The sequence below is a fragment of the Ranitomeya variabilis genome, chromosome 1, assembly GCF_051348905.1.
Source record: "Ranitomeya variabilis isolate aRanVar5 chromosome 1, aRanVar5.hap1, whole genome shotgun sequence".
NCBI lineage: Eukaryota > Metazoa > Chordata > Amphibia > Anura > Dendrobatidae > Ranitomeya > Ranitomeya variabilis.
The window spans coordinates 418410624-418437859 of NC_135232.1; the positions used below are offsets into that span (position 1 = coordinate 418410624).

Below are 27236 nucleotides of genomic sequence, written 5' to 3' on the forward strand. Positions count from 1 at the left end.
GCTATGACATCATTACTACAACATGTAATGTAATGTAGCCAGTCACTGGGTACAGCAGTGATGCCAATGTAATCACCACAAGACAAGTGGATCCAGTGATTGGCTGCAGCAGTCACATGCTTGAACCTGTTAACAAAGACCAGAAGAAGTGATCAAAGAGTAAAACTAATTTACTTATTTTCATCCTGGAAAATTTATGCTGGAAAAAAAGTTAATCTTGGAAAATCCTTGTAACCCTATGGTTGTTTCAATTGAAGCAATATTAGGATATTATACAGTGGGTATGGAAGGTATTCAGACCCCTTTAAATTATTTTTCACTCTTTGTTTCTTTGCAGTCATTTGGTAAATTCAAAAAAAAGTTCATTTTTTCACATTAATGTACACTCTGCACCCCATCTTGACTGAAAAAAAACAGAAATGTAGACTTTTTTCAAATTTATTAAAAAAGAAAAACTTAAATATCACATGGTCATAAGTATTCAGACACTTTGCTCAGACACTCATATTTCCTTGTGGTCCTCCTTGAGATGGTTCTACTCCTTCATTGGAGTCCAGCTGTGTTTAAGTAAACTGATAGGACTTGATTTGGATAGGGACACACCTGTCTATATGAGACCTCACAGCTCACAGTGCATGTCAAATCAAATGAGAATCATGAGGTCAAAGGAACTAGCCAAGGAGCTCAGAGACAGAATTGTGGCAAGGCACAGATCTGGCCAACGTTACAACAGAATTTCTGCAGTACTCAAGGTTCCTAAGAGCACAGTGGCCTCCATAATCCTTAAATGGAAGAAGTTTGGGACCACCATAAATCTACCTAGACCTGGCCGTCCAGCCAAACTGAGCAATCATGGGAGAAGAGCCTTGGTGAGAGAGGTAAATAATAACTCCAAGATCACTTTGGCTGAGCTCCAGAGATGCAGTAGGGAGATGGGAGAAAGTTCCACAAAGTCAACTATCACTGCAGCCCTCCACCAGACAGGCCTTTATGGCAGAGTGACCCAATGGAAGCCTCTCCTTAGTGTAAGACATATGAAAGCCTGCATAGAGTTTGCTAAAAAACACATGAAGGACTCCCAGACTATGAGAAATAAGATTCTCTGGTCTGACAAGTCGAATATTGACCTTTTTGGTGATAATTCTAAGCGGTATGTGTGGAGAAAACTAGGCACTGCTTATCACCTGCCCAATACAGTCCCAACAGTGAAACATGGTGGTGGTAGCATCATGCTATGGGGGTGGTTTCAGCTGCAGTGACAGAACAACTGGTTGTCATTGAAGGAAACATTAATGCGGCCAAGTATAGAGATATCCTGAATGAAAACCTCTCCCAGAGTGCTCTGGACTTGGTAAAAGGTTGACCTTCCAAAAAGACAATGACCCTAAGCACACAGCTAAAATAACAAAGGAGTGGCTTCGGAACAACTCTGTGACCATTCCTGACTGGCCCAGCCAGAGCCCTGATCTAAACCCAATTGAGCATCTCTGGAGAGACTTGAAAATGGATGTCCACCAACATTCACCATCCAACCTGACAGAACTGGAGAGAATCCCCAAATCCAGGTGCGAAAAACGTATTGCATCATTCCCAAGAAGACTCATGGCTGTATTAGCTCGAAAGGGTGCTTCTACTCAATACTGAGAAAAGGGTCTGAATAGTTATGACCATGTGATATTTCAGTTTTTCTTTTTTAATAAATTTGCAAACATTTCTACATTTTTGTTTTTTTTTCCAGTGGCCAGTCCTACCAGTATTCCCTATGTAGAAAACCATATAGAGATGGCTATCGGTCACTGATTAGCATTGTGTCTTCTGGACCTCTGAACCAAGAATGAATAGAGATTTATATGAGTAACAAACAAGTTATATTTCTTGATATAAGAAACTTTGATCTTCTACCTCATCTACAAAAGCTATAATGTAAGAGTTTCTTTTAACAACAGTACACTAAATAAAATGGACAAAGCTGAAGGAGAAAAGGATGATGACACATTTTCCCTTTCCTTTCTCATGGTAAAGAATCGAACATTGCCATAATTACATTTTAACAGCAAGTTCAAGGTGTTATCAAGGATTTTATTCTTATGGGGCTAAGAACTCTGTCCAACGTGGATCTTTGCTGGCTCAGAAAGGTCACAAATCGCTACTGCCAGTTGCAGTTCTGCTTCTATGTTTGACTTCACATCAATAGAGCAGCTCTTCCTCTTAGGCCAGGGTCATACCCTCCTTCCATACGTTTTCTATGGGATTAAGATCTGGAGACAGACTAGGCCACTCCATGACCTTAGTGTGCTTCTTTCTGAGCTACTTCTTTGTTGCCTTGGCTGTATATTTTGGGTAATTGTCTTGCTGGAAGACCCAGCCACGACCCATTTATAATGTGCTGGCGGAGGGAAGGAGGTTGTCACTCAGGATTTTAAAGTACATGGCTCGATCCATTCTCCCACTGATGCGGTGAAGTAGTCCTGTGCCCTTAGCAGAGAAACACCCCCAAAACTTTATGTTTCCACCTCCATGCTTGATAGTGGGGATTGTGTTCATTGGGTCATAGGCAGCATTGCTCTTCCTCCAAACACAGCGAGTTGATTTAGTGCCAAAGACCTCAGTTTTTGTCTCATCTGACCACAACACCTTCTCCCAATTACTCACAGAATCATCCAGGTGTTCACTGGCAAAACTTCAGATGAGCCTGCATATGTGCCTTCTTGAGCAGCGGGACCTTGTGGGCACTGCAGGATTTTAAACCTTTACGGCGTAATGTGTTACCAGTGGTTTTCTTGGTGACTGTGGTCCCAGCTGCCTTGAGTTCATTAACAAGTTCCCCCATGTAGTTTTAGGCTGATCTCTCACCTTCCTCATCAAGGATACCCCACAAGTTGAGACTTTGTATTGTGCCTCAGATTGATGTCAATTGACAGTCATTTTGTATTTCTTCCATTTTCTTACTATTGTATTAACAGTTGTCTCCTTCTCACCCAGCCTCTTGCTCTTGGTTGTGCAGCCCATTCCAGCTTTGTGCAGGTCTATGATCTTTTCCCTGACATCAATATAAAGCTTTTTGGTCTTGCCCATGTTGTAGAGGTTAGAGTCTGACTGATTAATTGAGTCTGTGAACAGGAGGCTTTTATAAAGGTGACTATGTAAGGCTAGGTTCACATTGCGTTAGTGGGTGATCACTAACGGACAGTGTTGCACGGCGAAAATGTCGCAATTAACGCCGTGCAACGGGTCCGTTAGCGCACCCATTGACAGCAATGTAAATTTCGCCTGCAGCGCATCACTAGCGTGTGCCTTTTTCGGCTCGCGCTAGTGATGTGCCGTTCTTCTGTGACGCGCCTCGGACGCTGCTTGCAGCGTCCGCGGCGCGCCCGAGGTCTGTTCCCCGCTCTCGCAGATCGGGGATCTGCGAGAGCGGGGACGTTAACGCGACCCCTGAACGCGGCCCCTAAATAAACATTGCGTTAGCGCAATCCGCTAGCGCTAGCGCTAAACGGATTGCCCTAACGCAATGTGAACCTAGCCAAAGACAGCTGTCTATAATAAAAGTAACACGTTGATTAGGAGCGTTTATCAGGTCTGTAGGAGCCAGAAGTCTTAATGGTTGGTAGGGGATTAAATACTTATTTCAAATTGCAAAATGCAAATAGATTTATATAATTTATACAATATGATTTTCTGGATTTTATTTTTTATATTCTATCTATCATTGTTTAAATTAACCTACCCTTAAACTTATAGACTGTTCATTTATTTGTCAGTGGGCAAACTTACAAAATCAGCAATGAATCAAATACTTATTTCCCCCACTGTATACTAGAAGTATAGAGTTGAAAAAAAAAACATTTTGTTAGTAGAAGAAAATAATTTTAACTGGACAAATTAGCAATCAATCTGCTTGGATGTCTTTTTATGTGATGGAAATTGAACATTACAGAGTTACATCTGGCTCTCCAGCCGTCCCACTGGCATACATTTCTAACAGCCCCCTTTGGGACTAGCATGCTGTCACATAGTGTTTGAGAGAGACCTTCCTAAATTATTAAACATTTGGCACTTATTGAAACCTCAATAAAAATGATTAAGTTAGGCAAGGGTCTCAGATGTAACCACCCCACAAAGGTATGTTGCAGCAAGGACTAGCGGACAGCACCTGGTTTAAAATAGAACAATGTAAAGTTTACTAAAATGTGGCAAATAAAAGATGAACACAGTTCATGAAATCTCACTTAGTTTGGGCACCAACCCTGCTCAGTTTCAGGCACATATACATAATGCTTCTTATGGAGAGGCAAATCACTTCAAGGCCCTCGTCACAAGTCCATTTTCATGTCCGTATATGGTCCTTTCTTTCAGGACTTCAAAAACGGACACACACACAACCATTGGATTCAATGGTGGTGCCCAAGATCCGTATGAAAAATCCCCAGACATGTCCATTTTTTATCATTAGCGCGGGCCTCAAAACATCTCACACATGTGCACATGGATGACAATCGTGTGTCATCAGTGTGACACGTACTGGCACCTGCGAAAAGCGGTACAATACTGTTCTCAGGTGCAGGGTGCTAAAGACAGCTCTAATCATTAACCCGCTGAGTACATTGTGTGTAAATTTAAAAATTAAATAAAAGAATTGGTGTTGGCTCTCGCGTAATTTTGATAACCAGCAGAAGGAAAGCCCATGGCTGTGGGCTGATATTACTAATCTGTGAAAGGGGTCAAGGTCCCAAAAGGTTCCCAGGTTATTAATAACAGCTCACAGCTGTTTGCTTAGCCTTTACTGGTTAGTTCACGGGGGACCCCAGAAAAAAAATGACATAGTGTCACCCTTTAAATATTAACCAGCAGGCTAAAAAGATAGCTGTGGGTTGAAATTAAATGCCTGGGAAGGGGCCATGTATATTGCCCCCCTCCCAGGCTACCAACATCAGCCCTCAGCCACTCCAGAAATTATAATACAAAGGCTGCCTATGGGGGGCTGCATTATAATACAAAGGCTGCCTATGTGGGGCTGCATTATAATAGAGAGGCTGCCTATGGGGGGCTGCATTATAATAGAGAGGCTGCCTATGGGGGGCTGCATTATAATGCAAAGGCTGCCTATGGGGTCCTGCATGATACTGTATTGAGGACTATCTGTCCCCATTATTCTTCCTCAGCCGGTGTAAAGAAACTAAGGAACAAGCGTTGAACGACTACAATATTGTCAATCACACTCGTTTAACGGCCTGAACTCAGTGCATGTAAATACAACTGAAATATTTGTGTGATTTGGAATATGTGAGCATTTGGAGCCCCACTTTAAACTTTTGTTCTGGGCCTCACTTTTTCTAAAACCAGCCCTGTCTACAAGGCATACTGAAATACGCCTGCTGAAGAAATGGAGTCGAGTAGCCCATCCAGCAACAGAAATTGTCAAATGTCTTTGGCTGGACAAGCCGGTGTTTGTTCAGTAGAGCTTTTAGTAACATTACCACCTACCCCACGTACACCTCGAATACCAAGCCTATTCCCCCTTCCACCATGACCTTGCTTTTTCACACTCATGTTGGATGTAACCTTCCCCTCTTTTAACCAGCTGGTTCACAACCCTAGGCCCAGACCTGTCAGTCACCTGTCACTAAATTAACAATCAGTATTTATTTGCTGAGACAGTATGGCTGAACCACATATTAAGCACAAAAGATTTATGTCCTAAAAGGTGTACTGGTGGCTGGACCACACCATTAGCACAAAGGATTTAGATGCTGAAATGTGGACTGGTGGCGGGACCACATAATTAGCACAAAGGATTTATATGCTGAAGTGGCGACATAAAATTAGCACTCCATGCTGGAAAGTTGATTTGACACAGGATCCTATCTGAACTAACTGAGAATAAACCGCATAGCTAACTATCTGACTACTTGCAGCAGCAGCCTTTCTGTGCTGTTACACTCACAAAATGGTGCTGAAGCCACATGTCGGCTTTTTATATAGAGAGGGACATGTGACTTCGGCTTGGTGGCTGGGTGTTGTGAATGGTATCTGTGCCCTGATTGGCTGCTGGAATCTCCACACATTAAGATAATACAAAAAAAACAATAATAGTCCACCTTTTCTCTGACCTCTCCCCACTCCCTCCCCTCATCAAACATGTCCTCCTCGCTCATCATACAGCACCACTATCCTAGCCAAAGTCCTAACAAAAGCATTAGTGTAAACTCGATCATTTACCAAAATGCTCGAGAATCCGGACACGAATCTGAATGTGCAAGATTTGTGCCAAATTTGAGATTGGTGAACGTTTTCCGAACAAGTTCGCTCACCTCTAGTGGAGACTTCTCTCTCCAACCTGTTAGGCCTAACAAATAGCACCATGCCAAGGAACTCCTCATCACCTGTCTTGGTCTCCTAGCAGATGAACGACTACTCACTTTACCTGCCTCATCCAGGTCATACTTTTTTCACTTCTTGAATCACCCACAGCTGCACACTTAGAGTGCTAGCTAGTCCCTTGAGTTCTTGAAAAACCACTCAGCAACCTAGAGACTGGAGTCATATCTCACATACAGTAGTCTGACATGAAACATGCAATTTGAATGCATAGTCCCTTTCATAATTCTCTATGTGTCTTAATGATGAGCGGGCATGGATGCACTTCTAGTGGGCTTTAAAATCTCTGGGGGTGACACATGCAGTCTCATACCTATTTGGTTCTTCTCAACTTCTGCATTATTTCCCATGTGCCTCTGTTTTCCCATCTGGACTCAGCATATGGAACTTCCTCAGTCTCCTACTGTCAGGAGAACAGCACAGCTCCCATCACTAAAGGATTCCTAATAGCTATTCCTAATAGCTAATTTTCTCAACAGCACTTTGCTCTTATAGGGAACCCAGCTTCTTTCTCCACCCGGTGCCGACCTTCTGCAATGAGTGTCAAGTCACTCTTCTCTTCAGTCATTGCACTATGACCATGACAATGATGGCACCTGTGCAAGATCTCAGATGGGGGAGCAGCTCACATTGACTGACATCTCACCCAGGATGGCTTTTGCGCTGATGAGTATTCCAGCTCTCGCAAAATTATTAGGATGTTACTGTGCATGCGTCATCCCCAGAATGACAGCGCCTGCGTGATTTGTCAGACAAGGAAGCAGGTCACAGGTCAATCATTTTCAGGAGGCTGGTACAAGGAAGAGAGAAAGGCTGGATAATACGGTGAGCTGTAAGTGCAGACCAAGGACAGCACTTTCAAGCTCATTTCCATAACAATTTTCCAATGACAAGACAACCAGGACACAGATTTGTAATATAAAGGTTTGGAAGTAATCATCATTATAGGTACTTTAGTGTGATGATGTTTTGTGACGACTTTTGGGTCTGAAAACCTGTTGCTGGGTTCCCTTTACCACACAAGCAGCAGTTATTTCTCACTGCCTTTGCTCTGTGAATAACTGATGGACACAGACTACCTGTGTTACCCTACATCCCGGCAACATCAGCCGGCAAACATTTCACAGGCACATGCCCAATCTGACATGTGGCACCTAAGTCGGTGCTTATATTGCGAGACCCAATGTCAGTAGAGTCCAGATCTCCTTCCCAAAGTGTTTCATGGTTTTCAAAATCAGTGCTTGCCATAATTAAAGGGACTCTGTCACCTGAATTTGGAGGGAACAATTTTCAGTCATATGGGCGGGGTTTTCGGGTGTTTGATTCACCCTTTCCTTACCCGCTGGCTGCATGCTGGCTGCAATATTGGATTGAAGTTCATTCTCTGTCCTCCGTAGTACACCCCTGCACAAGGCAATCTTATCTTACGCAGGCGTGTACTATGGAGGACAGAGAATGAACTTCAATCCAATATTGCGGCCAGCATCCAGCCAGCGGGTAAGGAAAGGGTGAATCAAACACCCGAAAACCCCGCCCATATGACCCAAAACTGGTCCCGCCAAATTCAGGTGACAGGTTCCCTTTAAAACTTCCAAAGGAAGCTGCAATAGTTTGAGAAAGATCTGTGCACTTATGTGTGATTAAATCACATTCCTCTGGAAGTAAGAAATAAAGATTCCTAATGACTAAAGATGAGTGAGTGTACTCGTTTCTCGGGTTTTCCCGAGCACGCTCGGGTGATCTCCGAGTATTTTTTAGTGCTCGGAGATTGTTTTCCTTGTCGCAGCTGAATGATTTACGGCTGTCAGACAGCTTGAATACATGTGGTGATTCCCTAGCAACCAGGCAACCCCCACATGTACTTATGCTGGCTAACAGATGTAAATCATGCAGCTGCTGCCATGAAAACGAAATCTCCGAGCACTAAAAAATACTTGGAGACCATCAGATCGTGCTCGGGAAAACCCGAGTAACGAGTATACTTGCTCATCACTACTAATGACAAGTCACTATTTGTAAATATTACATTCTGCACATAAATTAATGACTACCAATTAAAATAATGTTCAACCCCTATGACACCTAGGTAGTTACATGGTTGTGCCAATGTTATTACTATAACTGTACGCCCCTAGTAAAAGTAACTGCAACAGCCAAAGTGATAATTCTGTCTTGTGAAGTGAACAGAAAGTCTATCTGTTGGCAGGCAAAAGCAAAGGCTCTCAACTTGTAAGGTTTGAGAAATGCTAAAACATGCCAAATCCTTTCAGCAAATCACTAGGTTTCACCACTAATTAATTAAGTATAATGTAAGTAAGATAATGCTTTGTTTTAGCACATTAGCCCCCTGCTGTTTAGATAAACAAGGGCTTCCACAGAAATTTGCAGACATAAGATAAGTATATTATTATGTTTCTAATGGTTCCCAAACTGTTTTAAGTCTCTGGTTCACATTCATGAACAATAACTGTAGTCATCGCGTCCAAGAGGATGTACACATTTACAGAATAACTTGCAGCCTGCTTTGTTAGATGTTTGAAGCCCACCATGACCATCCAATGTTTCAAAAGGTCTTCATTTTAGACAGCCTATATTTTAGGCCGCTCTCTGGCCATACATGTAAAGGAGTTGTCCTCCTTCAACTAACTTTAAAGCACCACTCGAGCATTTGTTTGTTTTCATCACTGGAGTGGAGCTTTAAATCTAAGCCTCCTGCCCCGGGTCAGTTTTTCTGGTGTTGTTTCGCTTCCCCTGTGCCATCTTGTGACAGTAGCTTCTGTCTGGCTGGAAGTCAGAAGATACATCACACACACTCAATACAAGTCTATGAGAGTGAGAACGAAGCTCTCATAGAATTTAATTGAAAAGTGACCTCCATGCAGCACCATGAAACACTGGAACTGGGGCAGGGGACTCCAGCAGTGCAATCTAAAATAAACGCTGGACTGGTGCCTTAACCCATAGGCTCAGTGGTGTATGAAGAAAAACAAACTGAGCTTTACTCTTGCTCACAGGTATAGACAGCAGAGCCACTCAGCTCAATGACTGCCTGTAGCGCTGTAGACGAGATGCCATCGCTGCAGGCAATCATCAAAGGCCAGTGGTAGAGACACAACTCTGGACCCAGGGATGGTGAATAAAGCTCAGTTTGGTTTTTCATACATCACTGAGCCTTTTGGGCTAAAGTTAGGTGACAAACCCTTTAATGACCCAAACTAAAAGCATATGAGAGGATCTGTGATCATATTATAAACAATACATTAATATAAAGTTTTACAAATCTTGTGACTCTCAGTTGAATCCTAATTTTGTTAAGTAAGTGGTACTCTTTCCTTATAGTCAATAATGAAGTTGCTGCAGCACCTACTTTTGAAGAATTGGGGGGAATTCATTTTTCGCCATTGACCCTCAACATTTCCTCAACAGTAAGTTCAGGAGCGTCTGACTTATGTATTCTGTCGCTTTATTGTAGCAAAACATTATTGTGACCTCACACATCATATTGTACAAATATTTTTTTAACAGATACCAATGAAAATTTATATTTTTATACTGTATATATACAGTGGGGAAAATAAGTATTTGATACATTGCCGATTTTTCAAGTTTTCCCACCTACAAAGAATGGAGAGGTCTGTAATTTTTATCATAGGTACACTTCAACTGTGAGAGACAGAATCTAAAAATAAAAAAACAGAAAATCAAATTGTATGATTTCTAACTAATTAAGTTGCATTTTATTGCATGAAATAAGTATTTGATCACCTACTAACCAGTAAGAATTCTGGCTCTCACAGACCTGTTAGTTTTTCTTTTAGAAGTCCTGTTACTCTGCATTCATTATTTGTATTAATTACACCTGTTTGATCTCGTTACTAGTGATGAGCGAGTGTACTCCTGGCTCGGGTTTTCCCGTGCATGCTTGGGTGGTCTCCGCATATTTGTAACTGCTCGGAGATTTAGTTTTTGTTGACTCAGCTGAATGATTTACGGCTGCTAGCCAGCCTGAGTACATGTGGGGGTTGCATGGTTGCTAGGGAATCCCCACGTATTCAAGCTGTCTATCAGATGTAAATCATGCAGCTGAGGCAACGAAAACTAAATCTTCAAGCACTTACAAATACTCAGAGATGGGAAAATCGAAGCAACGAGTACACTCACTCATCACTACTCTTTACCTGTATAAATTACACCTGTCCACACACTCCAAACTCTCCACCATGGCCAAGACCAAAGAGTTGTCTAAAAACACCAGGGACAAAAAAGTAGACCTGCACAAAGCTGAGATGGGCAACTGGACAATAGGCAAGCAGCTTGGTGAGAAAGCAACAACTATTGGTGCAATTATTAGAAGATTGGAAGAAACAGAAGATGACTTTCTTGGTCTGGTGCTCCATGTGAGGTCTCGCCTCGTGGGGTAAGGATGATTCTGAGAATGGTCAGGAATCAGCTCAGAACTGCATAGGAGGAATAAGTCAATGACCTGAAGAGAGCTGGGACCACGGTCTCAAACATTTTCGTTATTAACACACTACGCCGTCATGGATTAAAGGCAAGTCCCCCTACTCATGCCAACACATGTCCAGGCCCATTTGAAATTTGGCAATGAACATCTGGATAATCCAGATGAGGAATGAGAGAAGGTCATGTGATCAGATGAGACCAAAATAGAACTTTTTGGTATCAACTCCACTCACCGTGTTTGGAGGAAGAAAAAGAAGGATGAGTACAACCCCAAGAAAAACATCCCAACCATGAAGCATGGTGGGGAAACATCACACTTCAAGGGTACTTTTCTGCAAAGGGGACAGAACGACTGCACTGTATTGAAGGGATGTGGTCATGTATCGTGAGATTTTGGCCAACAACCTCCTTCCATCAGTAAGAGCATTGAAGATTGATCATGGCTGGGTCTTCCAGCATGACAATGCCCCAAAGTACACAGCCAGGACAACTAAGGAGTGGCTCCATAAGAAGCTTTTCAAGGTCCTGGAGTGGGCTTGACAGTCTCCAGATCTCAACCTAATATAAAATCATTGGAAGGGAGATGAAACTCAATGTTGCCCAGCGACAACCCCGAAACCTGAATGATCTTGAGCAGATCTGTATGGAAGAGTGGGCCAAAATCATTGCTGCACTGTGTGCAAACTTGGTCAAGAACTACAGGAAACCCCTGACCTCTGTAATTGCAAACAAAGGTTTTTGTACCAAATATTACATTCTGTTTTTCTATTGTATCAAATACTTATTTCATGCAATAAAATGCAAATGAATTATGTAAAAATCATACAATGTGGTTTTCTACTTTTTTTTTTTACAGACCTCTCCATTCTTTGTAGATGGAAAAACTTGCAAAATCAGCAGTGTATCAAATACTTGTTTTCCCCACTGTAATATGGAAGATTAGACTAGAGATATGCCCTCAGAGTGGCCAATGAAGAAAATTGTACCTGGATCAAACTGGATAAGTGTTGAAGGACTTGAAGAAAAATCTTTTCCATCCACGGCACTTACTCCATTCACCTTTGAAAGAAAACACGGAATTAGTCCTACTTTTGTTGTCTTTCCTTACTTGCCTTGTGTGCTGGGTAATAATCATGTAACTTCTACAATAATTTGTATTTACTGTATAGTAAACTTGAAGAGGATGAGCTGAACCATAAACCATTTCGGGCAACAAAAATATATACATATGATCTTATCTTTATTGAATAATAATAAATTACATAAAATTTGGACAATTATACAAATGAAACACTAACGGGTTGTATTGGATAAACAATGCACATACAGAAGAGTATATTGCATTGCAAATTACTCCTGTCCATCCAGGTTTTATATTATGTGCATACATCAGCACTAAGGTAGGGGACTATGAAAACTAGTGGGGAAAATACAGATAAGTGGCCTAATGCTCTATAAGGTAAGTAGTGAGCCCCATCTATCACATACTAAATAGTATACGCAAGTCACCTAGCATTGGAGATAGGGCAATGCTAGCAAAATGCTAAAAAATACAAAATAGCAGTCAGAGAATCCATTTAGAGCCTGTGGTGGTGGTGGTGAAACACCCCAATGGACGTTCCGCCTAGCTTGATCATTGGGGAATATGTGATAAAGTTAATCAAAATCTTGCAGTTTTGGCATATGTCAGATATTCTCCCATGATCAAACTAGGTGAAATGTGCATCAGGGTGTTTCTCTACCACAGCGTCTGCATTGATATTCTAACTACTATTTTGTTCTTCTGATTGTCTTTCTCACATTATCCTGACTATCCCCATTGCTAGTTCACTTATGTATACTTTACTATCTGATGGAGGGGCTCACTACTTACCTAATAGAACATTATTTGTACGTTTTACCCACAATTTTCTCACTTTTTACCCCATAGTCCTACCCTAGGGCTGATGTATGCACATAATATATAACGTGGATGGTTAGGAGTAGTTTGAAATGTAATTTTATCCACTGTACAAGCAGTTTTAGCCTGGCTGCAGATGGACTTGGGCCAATCACCTGTGCAAATCACGGACATGACTGGCTCTGAGTGGAGCTCTGTGTGCTCTTCAGGAGCTGCCAGCCATTTACTGCACTACTCTGGTCCATAAATTGATCCAAAGTAGTGCATGCTGCAATTATTCTTCTCAATGACGGTCGGACTGAGAGGAGAATCAATCATGGACAGCCCTATTGAATAACATGGGTCAGTGTGCTGTCCGTGTGCTGTCAGTGTGCGGTCAGTGTGCTGTCATTGTGCGGTCAGTTTACGGTCAGTGTGCTGTCCGTGTGCGGTCTGTGTGCTGTTCGTGTGCTGACCGATCAAATATCAGACACTCATGTCTGATTTATAACCTCGCCTGCATGAGCCCTAAATCCTATAAATCTATTTAATGGTTTCTGTATTGTAATTTTTCCATTTTTAAATAATGGTTTTATTATTCATTTATAAAGATAAAATCAATTTCTATATATTTTTGTCGTCCAAATTGTTATTTTGGCCTAGTATTATAGTCCTGAGTTGAACATGGCAGCTATTGGCCATGTCTCCCACAAGTGCTTGTACATTTCTTGGTTTTTCTAGCTGTGAATGAGGACAAAATACAGTATTTAAAAAATGCAGCGTGCATTGTCTGCTACGTACTTTGCCTTATTACGCCATGTTAGGCTACTTTCACACTAGCGTCGTACGACGCACGATGAATTGCGTCGTTGCGACGTACCGACGCAAGCAGTGAAAGCGCCACACAACGAGGGCAGCGGATGCTGTTTTTCAACGCATCTGCTGCTCCATTGTGATGTGCGGGGAGGCGCGGCCGGACCAACGCAACACGACACAACCGTCGCACAACGGTTGCGGTGTGTGGCAATGCGTCGCACTGCGTCGCTAATGCAAGTCTATGGAGGAAAAACGCATCCTGCAAGCACTTTTGCAGGATGCGTTTTTTCTACAAAACGACGCATAGCGACGTGCAGTGCACAACGCTAGTGTGAAAATAGCCTTATACTGATAAGATGGACCTTATTTAGGCCTTAAATCCCAGAGAATTCAAAGAACTGGACTTTTTAACGACTGCATTTCCATATCACTTCCATTACATCAGCAGATCGCCAGAGTATACTGTATCCTGAAAAACCCTCTTGACTCTAAAGTGAGGTGATGCAGTGCTAAATTATGCGTGGGTACGTTGGGGACCGTCTAGGCTGGGTGCACACCTTGCTGCTGCAGCGCATTTTTGGCAATGTTTTCCAAAATTGAAACAAGTCGGCAGTATTTTTAGAAGATTTTCTGAATCTGTAAAAAATGCTGCAGTTTTGACACTTTTTTCTTCTTTTTAGGTCATGACCGTGACCTAAAAGTTTTCCTATCAATAAGCTTTTATATAGTTTTAATGAACTCTATGCGGCATACACCAAACAGAATGCCTAACCATGCGATGGGAGCGTGCAGCCCGAGTGTGCACCTCGTATCAGCAGAGGAATGAGCTCTTGTCTGTTACCTGTAGTGAAATAAAAGCCGAGTCTGCCGAGTAACCCCCGCGTGTTATCTTCAAAGACACCAGGGCTTCTGTCTCACACACCTCATACATGGCCTGGAGCAACTCAATGCGGCACCATTTTATTTCCAAGCTGTGAAACATGAAAAGAACCCGGTGAGGTGATTATTGCAGGTGATATGTGCGCTCACACTGACAGATCTGTATATATCTATCCATACATCTGTGTGTCCTTTATCCATCTGTATCTATGCATGTATGTATGTAATGCTGAGAGGAAGCAGCGCTCTACAGCCTGGCTCCACACTAATAATAATCCAAACCATAGCACTCCAAAATAGCAGAAAGTCTGGCCGCTTATTCACCAGCAGCGACATTTCTAGCCAACATTTGGGCTTTTCATCTATCTCTGTCCCTATCGAGCCAAAAAAAAAGCAGGCGGCAACATTTTTCAATATGTTTAACCAATTTCATTGGCCAATGTGAACTGCAGCAACTTTTCGCCTCAACTGAGCCTTTGTCAAGTCTGCCTAAGGTTCATTTGTGCTGAAACTTTGCCATTGTTACATGGAACATTCATACTTGATTTAATGTGCTGAAAACTATTAGGGTGTTGCCAGCTTTCTTTGGATATCTGTATGGATGGCTGCTGGCTCATGACTAAGGGATTTGCACCCACAGCAGTGTAAGAACTAGCGCTGCTTTGATTCTTCTTTTTTGGACATTTTACTCAAAAATGTGGTTTTACAATACCTGTCTGAGAATTAAACAAAACAAAAAAGAATTCACTGCTGCCCATCCTGGCCAGCTCCCAAAAATCCGCTCCTCCCAGGAAGGAGAAAAGAAAAAAAAGTGCTGCTTTGATTCTATCTATCTATTGCATCCATTCTATTAATCTATCTAATGCATTCCTTCTATCTATCTATCTATCTATCTATCTGTCTATCTATCTCATATCTATCAATATCTATCTATCTATCCCATATCTATCTATCCCATATCTATCTAGCTATTTATCTATCTCATATCTCTATCTATCTATCTATCTATCTATCTATCTATCTATCTATCTATCTATCTATCTATCCTATATCTAAATATCTATTTATCCCATATCTATCTATCTATCTATCTATCTATCTATCTATCTATCACATATCTATCTATCTATCTCATATCTATCTATCTCATCTATCTATCTATCCTCTATCTATCTATCTATCTATCTATCTCATATATATCTATTTATCTCATATCTATCTATCTATCTATCTATCTATCTATCTATCTATGTATCTATCTATCTATCTATCTCATATCTATCTATCTATATCTTATCTATCTATGTATCTATCTATCTATCTCATATCTATCTATTATCTATCTCATATCTATCTATCTATCTATCTATCTATCGCATATCTATCTAGCTATTTATCTATCTATCTCATATATCTATCTATCTATCTATCTATCTATCTATCTATCTATCTATCTATCCCATATCTATCTATCTATCTATCTATCTATCTATCTATCTATCTATCTATCTATCATCTATCTACAGTATCTATCTACACTGTGTGCAGAATTATTAGGCAAGTTGTATTTTGATCACATGATCCTTTTTATACATGTTGTCCTACTTCAAGCTGTTCAGGCTTGAGAGCCAACTACCAATTAAGTAAATCAGCTGATGTGCATCTCTGTAATGAGGAGGGGTGTTGTCTAATGACATCGAAACCCTATATAAGGTGTGCTTAATTATTAGGCAACTTCCTTTCCTTTGGCAAAATGGGTCAGAAGAGAGATTTGACGGGCTCTGAAAAGTCCAATATAGTGAGATGTCTTTCAGAGGGATGCAGCAGTCTTGAAATTGCCAAACTTTTGAAGCATGATCACCGAACAATCAAGCGTTTCATGGCAAATAGCCAACAGGGTCGCAAGAAGCGTGTTGGGCAAAAAAGGTGCAAAATAACTGCCCATGAATTGAGGAAAATCAAGCGTGAAGCTGCCAAGATGCCATTTGCCACCCGTTTTGCCATATTTCAGAGCTGCAACGTTACAAAAAGCACAAGGTGTGCGATACTCAGGGACATGGCCAAGGTAAGGAAGGCTGAAAAACGACCACCTTTGTACAAGAAACATAAGATAAAACGTCAAGACTGGGCCAAGAAACATCTTAAGACTGACTTTTTTCAAAGGTTTTATGGACTGATGAAATGAGAGTGACTCTTGATGGGCCAGATGGATGGGCTAGAGGCTGGATCAGTAAAGGGCAGAGAGCTCCACTCCTCCTCAGACGCCAGCAAGGTGGAGGTGGGGTACTGGTATGGGCTGGAATCATCAAAGATGAACTTGTGGGACCTTTTTGGGTTGAGGATAGAGTGAAGCACAACTCCCAGACTTACTGCCAGTTTCTGGAAGACAACTTCTTCAAGCAGTGGTACAGGAAGAAGCTGGTATCGTTCAAGAAAAACATGATTTTCATGGAGGACAATGCTCCATCACATGCCTCCAACTGCTCCACAGCGTGGCTGGCCAGTGAGGGTCTCAAAGAAGAAAAAATAATGACATGGCCCCCTTGTTCACCTGATCTGAACCCCATAGAGAACCTGTTGTCCCTCATAAAATGTGAGATCTACAGGGAGGGAAAACAGTCCACCTCTCGGAACAGTGTCTGGGAGGCTGTGGTGGCTGCTGCACGCAATGTTGATCATAAACAGATCAAGCAACTGACAGAATCTATGGATGGAAGGCTGCTGAGTGTCATCATAAAGAAAGGTGGCTATATTGGTCAATAATTTTTGGGGTTTTGTTTTTGCATGTCAGAAATGTTTATTTCTAAATTTTGTGCAGTTATATTGGTTTACCTGGTGAAAATAAATAAGTGAGATGGGAATATATTTGGTTTTTATTAAGTTGCCTAATAATTCTGCACAGTAATAGTTACCTGGACAAACAGATATCTTCCTAAGATAGCCAAATCTAAAAAAAAAACACTCCAACTTCCAAAAATATTAAGCTTTGATTTTGTTGATCAATAATAAAAATAATCCTCTAAAATACAACTTGCCTAATAATTCTGCACACAGTCTATCTATCTATCTATCTATCTATCTATCTATCTATCTATCTATCTATCTATCTATCTATTTATCTATCTATCTATCTATCTATCTATCTATCTATCTATCCCATATCTATCTATCTATCTATCTATCTATCCCATATCTATCTATTATCTATCTATCTATTATCTATCTATCTATCTATCTATCTCATATCTATCTATCTATCTATCTATCTATCTATCTATCTATCCCATATCTATCTATCTATCTATCTATCTATCTATCTATCTATCTATCTATCTATTATCTATCTATCTATCTATCTATCTTTATCTATTATCTTTCTGCCTACCTATCATATACTGATGATGTACAATAACAAATTGTATTATGATACGTGTTAGCCAGAAAAATCGATGTGAATACTTTTCTGCCCAATGATGACAGAAGTATTCTAGGAGTGATACCTTTATTGGCTAACCAGAAAATAATATGTTTGCAAGCTTTCAGAGCACAGTGGCTCCTTCTTCAGGCAGATTACAAAAAAAATCAGTCCTGATATTGAATCCTTTTTTTTCCATTCTCAATGAATGAGCAGCCTTGTACTTACAGAACAGGTAATGTAGGATATAGTTTTATGAAGTATCATTCACATTTGAAACTTTACAGGAAAAAACGTATTTCTTAAAGGTCGAAGCTTAGAAGACAAATCAGTAATCAGTTAGCGGTTTGCCTTTCCCTTTTTTTTTTTCTTTGTAATCCTGCCTGAAGAAGGAGCCACTGTGCTCTGAAAGCTTGCAAACATATTATTTTCTGGTTAGCCAATAAAGGTATCACTCCTAGAATACTTCTGTCATCATTGGGCAGAAAAGTATTCACATCAATCATATACTGATAAAATCTTTCTACCAATGATCTATCTTTCTATGGTTTAGCAATGTGTGTACAAATACTTTATTCAAGTGATGACAGCTTTATTTTTTGTTGGATGACATTTAGGTCTCATTCAGCTGAGCATACTTGTACTTTCCATGTTAAAATCGCACAAACAGTCCACTGACAAATGTAATTTAATAGGACTGCTCAGATGGCGCTTTTTTTTTTCCCACGGATCGAATGTCACTGTGATTTTTTTTTTTCAGTATTCACCAATATCTTCTGCTTTTCAGATGAGACTCATCTATCTGAGTCTATGGGTGTGCAAAAAAACTATCAGATCCCATATAGAGCATCCGTATTGCATCCGATTTCTACAGATACTTTGCAATTATTAACATAGGAAACTGTATTTGGTCTTGTAAATTTTACTTTCTGCTTATGTATAAAAACGTATGCCATATGGATGTAAAATATGGACATACGGACACACACTGGTGGTAAATGGATGGGATACGGATGAAAATACACATGGGAACTGTACAGTTTTTATGGATGAATATTGGATAGTTTTTTATACGCTCATCTGAATCTGGACTAACTAAGAGTTTTCAGTATTAGATTTCTTGTAGAGGACTATTGGCAGGTGTGGAACAAAGAGGTAAACCCTGCTATATTTTGGAACAACTCCTAATTCTAACTTACAAATACTGCTGCAAAATACTAACAAAAAAAAAAGGGACATAGTGGCCCAAATTATTTTCTTATTTCAATTCTGGATAAACAAGGCCTCGCACACATAAAAAAACGAAATATACCATCTGTATTTTATTAAAGATACTTATTTTAATCTTTATGCCCTATCTTAGACTTGGAAGACACCTTTAATATGTATGATCTAAATGATTATTTATTTTTGTATTTTTCAGTCCTGACATTGAATCCTTTTTTTTCCATTCTCAATGAATTTGCAACCTTGTACATACAGAACAGGAAATGTAGGATATAGTTTTATGAAGTATCATTCACATTTGAAACTTTACAGGAAAAAACGTATTTCTTAAAGGTCGAAGCTTAGAAGACAAATCAGTAATCAGTTAGCGGTTTGCCTTTCCCTTACCGCAGCCCGGAAGCATAGGACAAGAAGGACATCTACTGGTGAAATGTGGCATGGCTAAGTATCTCCGCTGGATACGGATTTCACAGCATGTAGTTAATATTAAAACAATTTACAGATCTATTTTTAGTGATGGATTTAACAGATTAAGCACATCACATAATACTTAAATCTCATTGATCTGCCATGTTCAGATTACTTTGCAATGAGTATGAAGTAGCCAAAAAAGGTCAAAGGATTTTGTGCCGTCTGGTGTAAAGTATAATTTGTAATATTAATCAGTTACATTCATGCTAATGTGCAAAGCATAAGTCACACAACGATTTTTATATTGTACAAAAAAAGATATCTGGACATACAGTACTTTGCAAAAGTTTTAGGCAGCTATTCAAATAATAGAAGAGTTATTTATTTATAGTTTATTTTTATCAATTAACATAATGCTAAGTAAATGAACAAACGAGTAATCTAAATCATCAATATTTGGTGTGACCAACCTTTACCTTCAAAAGAGCATCAATTCTCTAGGTACATGTGTAAACCAGTGTTTGAAGAAACTCAGCAGGGAAGACGTACAGATAGAAACTCATCATCATGCAATACCATCAGGGAGGCGCATGATTGGCTCCAAATTTATTCTGAAGCAGGACAAGGACCCCACACATACCGTCAATGTCATTAAGAATAGTGGTCAGCAAACGTGCTCTGATAAGGTGTTGCAGAGTGACCTCGGTGTGGTCGAATAATATGTTCGAGTCCCTGTGGCTGCATGTCTCGCGGCTGTTTGACAGCCACAACATATGTATAGATTGCCTAACAAACAGGCGAGGAGTTTGTATGTTCTCCCCGTGTTTGCGTGGGTTTCCTCCAGGTTCTCCAGTTTCCTCCCGCACTCTGAAGACTCATACTGATCGTTAATCTGGATTGTGAGCCCCAATGGGGGCAGTGATGATGTCTGTAAAGCGCTGTGGAATTATTGGCGCTATATAAGTGCGTAAAATAAATACTGTATATTAAGCAACATGCACAGATTACTATGGGGCAACTGGATTCCAAGGCTGCTATTTTAACATACCATATTTACCATTATCTGAATTGGCAATCATTTGCAATAGCACAGCTAAAGACTAGAGTTTTCCTATGAAAATATGAATGGCAGAATGGTTATTTTATACTTCCTTCTATCATTGTGAATGTGGACTGCTGGCGTGAGGAGTCAACAGTATAGCCAATGCTATAACCAAGAAGAACACTGCCTGAGCCAAGTAAGGATTTTTTTTTTTAGTGTAAGAGATCCTCTATCTGTACACTGTGTAATCAAGGTCCCCAGCAAGTGGTCATGCCCTCAGAGGAACGGGTTGCGGCATAATGTGATAATGTGCACCAAAATCTTTCCACAAACCGGCATAACTAAAGCTTACCAAAAACCTGTCATGTAAACAAATGCTATTAACCTACAAGTATGGGGTTAATCCGCAGGTTAATAGAAAAAGGAAGTAGAAAACCGCAAAAAAAATATATATAAATATATTGAAAATTTTATTAGTACAATTATACACAGGAAATACAATAAAAAATACTATAAAATATAGAGAGAAGTAACACTGAGTGAGCACAGCACCAGGAATAGGAATAGGAAATAATTTCAATCGTGTGGGTAATAGAGTAATAGGGTATATGGTAATAGAGTAATAATAATAGTATAGTAATAGTAGTATTATTATAGTATCGTATATTTAGTATAGTAATAAAGTAATAACCTGCCAAACCAATTGGTCACCTACAGATAAAGGTGCTACCCTATGCTAGTGCAGCGCCCCAGAGTCCTGGTCGTTGCAGTACTGTGGCTCCGCCACTATGGGGAGCTACGGTGCGTCCGATGGCACTGAAGGAGTTCATCTGATCAGGTATCACAGACACCAATACATTTCACAGCAGGGCCTCCGGGGGGAGCTAAGGGTGCTATTCATTAGGCCACTCCCCACCATAGTGGGTAAACCGGGGGTCAGGCAGGAAGTTAGATCAGAAAGCTGACTGGATTGGACGAAGCAACACCTAGTGGCAGAGGGTGTTGTGGAGGAAGAGACAGTAGGGTCTCTGTCAGGGGTGGGATCCTGACAGAGGCTTGGCATTGGAAAGAACGTAACGGGTCCGCGCCAGCTCCGGGAAGCGGCGGGACCCAAGAAAGGACTAGAAGCGAGATAGATTGTGCTGAGTGAGAAACGAGATCAAGCAATAGGAGAATTCCAGTAGGGGTCATGCTGTAAGACCGGAGCAACACCCTACTGAGGCGCATTACCGGTGGCCGGAACGCCGAGGGAGTATTATAACATTCAGCTTCAAGCAATACTCTAAACAGCGGCAGGACAGTCAGTTTAAGGCGGGCTGTCTAACACATATCACCTATGAAGTCTTGGGAGGCAATTGCGGGAGAGGGGCGTCTCTAGGGTCCCGGAAGAACTCCAGGCCTATCCGACAAACGGGTGCCGTTCCAACTGTAACATCAGGAAGGGACGGAAGATTAGAAGAACATCATTTAATCGAGTTGTGAGGGAACTTAAGAAACAGACACAACGGTTGTGGGGTACTTTCCGTAAGCACAGCAGGGAAGGACTACAACACATAGCGCTAAGAAGGAAGGCACCGATTTCCACCTGTGAAGTGAACTCTGGAGGTGCCATTGGACCGGCCGGACTTGCGCAGCCTGGTGAACCGTATTCTGGACTGAGGACTCAGAGATCTCCAGTAAAGAGGTAAAGAGACTGCAACCTGGTGTCCTCGTTATTTACCGCGACCTGCACCTCACAACTGCACCGTTACAACACGACTTATTGCACCGGACGTCCCCCACTGACAGACAGGGCCACGGACCGGGTCTAGCCACCGTGACAACCCCAGGACTGAGACCTAGAGGCCCGGCTCCGGGTACCCCTCGGCCCTGCGGCGGTGTGGGGGCGCTCCAAACTTGGCGTCACGAACAGGATCTACTTAAGCCTGAAGAATCGGGTCATGTGTGCCTTGGAATTGTGATTTATTGTGCTTGGATTGTACTTTATTGCAAAGACTGTGCTGCGCCATTTACCGCCAAAAGTTCCCGCCAAAAACCGCCGCCATTGCTACGCCAGAGAAGCAGGAGGGCGTGCCATGGGAGGAGACTACCAAAGTGGCGCCAGAAGCGGTGATCGCCCCCTGCGCCTCCTGCTGCAAAGCGATGACCTGCCTCAAAGCAGAGAACCGCCCCCTGACTTGCGATGGCAGGAACGAGGTGAAGGAGGAGCTCGACCTTGGAGAAATGGCAGAGTCAGATGTATGCCTTGCCCTCGAATGCCGGACAGCGACAATGAACAGCGGGGGCCCGAACAACGGCGAGGTGAACCCGGCTTGTCCTCATCCATCAGAAGAGGACCCGCGTCCACCGCAGCGGGGGGACCTGAGTTCCTCGGAGCCGGTAGCGGAGCTGAGCCTACCTATCCCGATCCCGGAACTAGTCGAAGAAGAGCTATGGGGAGCGGAGCCGTATCCAGAGACTGCCGGGGAGGAGCCGCGGTCCGGGCTGCAGCCGACTCCAGCGTCCTCGTTAATGAAACGGACCGACATCGGTGGAATCACATCAGACGCAGGTATAGAAAGCGTCCCTGCTCCCCCGACCGATCTCGATCTTGCGATCGATCCTCGCCCCCACAATAACCGTTTCCTTTTTGCGGGGCTAGGGGTATTATCCCCCGGCGCAACGGGGAGATTGATACCTCTGCCACCGACTCAGATGGGGGAGTTCGTAGATGTGAGCCCGGAGGGAGTTATCCTCCGGTGGGAGGCCCCCCGAATTGGACTGGATGGAGTCCGGCGAGAAGGTCACACCATTGCCGTGCTGAATTGGGAACAATATAAGCGGTACTTGATCCTACAATGGAAAGACTGGAAAGAAAGGGAACAAACTACCGCTGCATCAGCCGTGGACCAAGGGCTGAAGCCTGCACGGTCGGGAGGTGTCCACCATCAGCTGTTGTTTAGCAACCTCCCACGGCCACCTGAGAAAGAATAAACCTCGATGCCATGAATCTGTAAATAGTTACTGTTTTCCGTTGGGCTGCTAAACCCGTTCAGGGTAAACTCTTAAAGGGATCCCTTTGTTGACCCGGGATCCCTATTGTTTGTTTTTGTTACCAAAAGATTTGCACAAGTTTTAAAAACTGCTGAATCATGAACAGTGCATGATCCGAACTCTTTTGTATATAGTTTGCACCTTTATTAAAGGTGCTCCCTACTGATTTTACTTAAACAAGGACTCTTTGCGAAGATACCGTACTGGAACCTTTGATAAGTATGGACTGGTAGCTTGAGAAGATGTGCTACCTCACAGAGACTTGGTCTTCTCTTAAAGGGGATGTTCATTTGTTATGCTTCGATAGTAATATTGCTTAAGATGAGTAGCAATAATGTCTTGACCGAAGGAAATAATGATAATGTTTATATGAGAAAAGTTATATGTGTTTAACTGGTTAAATGTGAAGAAATATTGATAATGTTCTCTGAAAGAAAAAGTAGAAGGAAGAAATGAGAAAGTTTAATGTTGTGAAAAGAAGATAGTTGATAATGTTGATAAGAAAAGGGGGGGGGATAGAAGGTAAACCCTGCGTTCCCCATCGAAAGTTAGTAATGTGTTACTAAGGACAGAAAGTGAACCTGTAAGGGTTAGTGGGTGAGTCCTTATAGGAGCCAAGTAGAGCCGGCTCGGTGTTCTCAAACTGAAAGAAAAGTTATGTTCTATACTGTGTATAGTAGTTGAAAAGGCAGTAGGCCCTGGCTGAACGGGGCGGTCCTGTAACAGAAAGGAGAGGCAGTAGGTCTGGTGCCGATAGGACAGGCGGTCCTGCAGATTCAAAGTAGGAGAATGTAAAAGTTAAATTGCCTTATAATGTGATTATAGGAAGGTCTTTGGTGGATACAGAGTGTATGTCCTTAAAGGCAAAGTTAAATTATTGTTCAACAATTTTTGTACTTAGTAGAATACCCGGTTGGGTAACAGAAGTTAATTATAGCATGTTGCTATGATATTTTTGCCATGTTTGTAACGTTCAAGTGTCCTTACCTCCCATAAAGGGAAGCCTGTTCAAGTATACTTATTGTTATTGCACTCAAAAAAATTGTATGTCTTTTTGCTAACTTGTATTGTTGTTTTCTTCCCAGTCCCGGAGTACTGTGTTTAACCAGGGGGGAGTGCAGCGCCCCAGAGTCCTGGTCATTGCAGTACTGTGGCTCCGCCACTATGGGGAGCTACGGTGCGTCCGATGGCACTGAAGGAGTTCATCTGATCAGGTATCACAGACACCAATACATTTCACAGCAGGGCCTCCGGGGGGAGCTAAGGGTGCTATTCATTAGGCCACTCCCCACCATAGTGGGTAAACCGGGGGTCAGGCAGGAAGTTAGATCAGAAAGCTGACTGGATTGGACGAAGCAACACCTAGTGGCAGAGGGTGTTGTGGAGGAAGAGACAGTAGGGTCTCTGTCAGGGGTGGGATCCTGACAGAGGCTTGGCATTGGAAAGAACGTAACGGGTCCGCGCCAGCTCCGGGAAGCGGCGGGACCCAAGAAAGGACTAGAAGCGAGATAGATTGTGCTGAGTGAGAAACGAGATCAAGCAATAGGAGAATTCCAGTAGGGGTCGTGCTGTAAGACCGGAGCAACACCCTACTGAGGCGCATTACCGGTGGCCGGAACGCCGAGGGAGTATTATAACATTCAGCTTCAAGCAATACTCTAAACAGCAGCAGGACAGTCAGTTTAAGGCGGGCTGTCTAACACATATCACCTATGAAGTCTTGGGAGGCAATTGCGGGAGAGGGGCGTCTCTAGGGTCCCGGAAGAACTCCAGGCCTATCCGACAAACGGGTGCCGTTCCAACTGTAACATCAGGAAGGGACGGAAGATTAGAAGAACATCATTTAATCGAGTTGTGAGGGAACTTAAGAAACAGACACAACGGTTGTGGGGTACTTTCCGTAAGCACAGCAGGGAAGGACTACAACACATAGCGCTAAGAAGGAAGGCACCGATTTCCACCTGTGAAGTGAACTCTGGAGGTGCCATTGGACCGGCCGGACTTGCGCAGCCTGGTGAACCGTATTCTGGACTGAGGACTCAGAGATCTCCAGTAAAGAGGTAAAGAGACTGCAACCTGGTGTCCTCGTTATTTACCGCGACCTGCACCTCACAACTGCACCGTTACAACACGACTTATTGCACCGGACGTCCCCCACTGACAGACAGGGCCACGGACCGGGTCTAGCCACCGTGACAACCCCAGGACTGAGACCTAGAGGCCCGGCTCCGGGTACCCCTCGGCCCTGCGGCGGTGTGGGGGCGCTCCACTAGGATATACTGTAGAGTATGGTGCTAGAATCTGACTTCATAGTAAAAATATTTCCAATAGATATTAAGTAGACCAGTGTCGATATATCTCAGTAGGTATAGACATTACAGACACAATAAGGAGAGGAGTCCCAGGGAGAAAGCATATTCTTAGCATAAATGAGACATATTACCTGGTGCTGGGCAGTGACCAGACCCCCAACAGTTTCACATTGGGGCCGTAATAGCCCGCATTTAGAGCCCCACTGCCAGGAGGAAATGAACTTTAATCCTGCCGGTACTGTTCAGTTTTCATTCATAGTGGTGGCGCTGGGGCGACTTCATTCACCACTCTGTGTATAGAGAACAGCGGCTGTAACCTCATCCCCGGCACTGACTGACAGCAGACTCTAATGCTGAGCTGCTGTCAGTCACTGCTGGGGGCGTGTTTACAGCTGCCGCTCTCTATACATAGAGCGATGACTGAGCCTGCCCCGGTGCTGCCTCCTGTGTCTAAAACCCGAATGGTATCAGGAGGAATGAGGTTCATTTCCTCCCAGCAGCGGGGCTCTAAGGAAAGGCACCAGGCAGGATCAGAACACTATTAACCTACAGATTAGCTCCATATGTTCCAGTTTAATAGCATTTTTTCACTTGACAGTTTCCCTTTAAGGAAGCACCAAATTTCTCATCTAGCATGAGCCACTGTGATAAATTTGGCTCATTTTAGGACTGCCTAGCCTTACATTTTACACTATATAATATTGGACAAAATCAGATAATTTGGACCTACATGTTTCATTCAAATATAAAGAGTCAAACATTTACAAACATTGTGTAAACGTAATCTTGTCTGCACAGATATGTCTGAGAAATGGAAGAAAGGTGGCCCTCACCGTCTCTTAAAAAAGATCCTTTATTGCATGGATGTGGGAGAATTATGTGTACAGCTGGTGGAAAACCACCGCTTCATGCCTCCTGTGCTTCAATGGGTCCCCTTGAAGAGCAGGAGGCGTGAAAAGGCCATTGTCCACCAGGTGTTCAAATCATTCTCCCGCATGTTTTAAACGTTATACAATAATGGATCTTTTTTAATGGTTGGTGAGGGCCACCTTTCTTCCATTTCTCAGACATATCTGTACAGACTTTTTCACTGGTGAGCACCCGAGATCCCAAGGATTCGGTGAGAAAAAGTGTTCTATGAAGTATTACTGTTCTAACGAAGGTTGAATATTGGTGACATTTGTTTCCTCTTTTGCTGATAAGTAACCTTGTCTGCATCCATAATGCTCTTTTGGATTGATCCATCAAAAAAGGGCACACAGTTGCATACATTTGGCATCCGTTCTGATAGATTACAATTTATTATTATTTTTGGAAATAAATATATGAGAACATTTTAATGGAAGTCTTTACTTTGCTTCTGATGGAGTCCAAGAAAAA

At 42.2% G+C, this 27236-nt stretch overlaps 1 protein-coding gene across 1 annotated transcript in view; it reads right to left on the minus strand.

The window, feature by feature from the left end:
* The window catches only part of FREM1 (FRAS1 related extracellular matrix 1), a 364890-nt gene that overhangs the window by 80819 nt on the left and 256835 nt on the right, over positions 1 to 27236 (minus strand). The window contains exons 28-29 of the mRNA XM_077249240.1: positions 14379 to 14508; positions 11829 to 11901 (exon numbers count right to left, since the gene is read on the minus strand). Coding sequence (XP_077105355.1) covers positions 11829 to 11901; positions 14379 to 14508 — 203 coding nt within the window. The remainder of the gene's footprint in view (positions 1 to 11828; positions 11902 to 14378; positions 14509 to 27236) is intronic.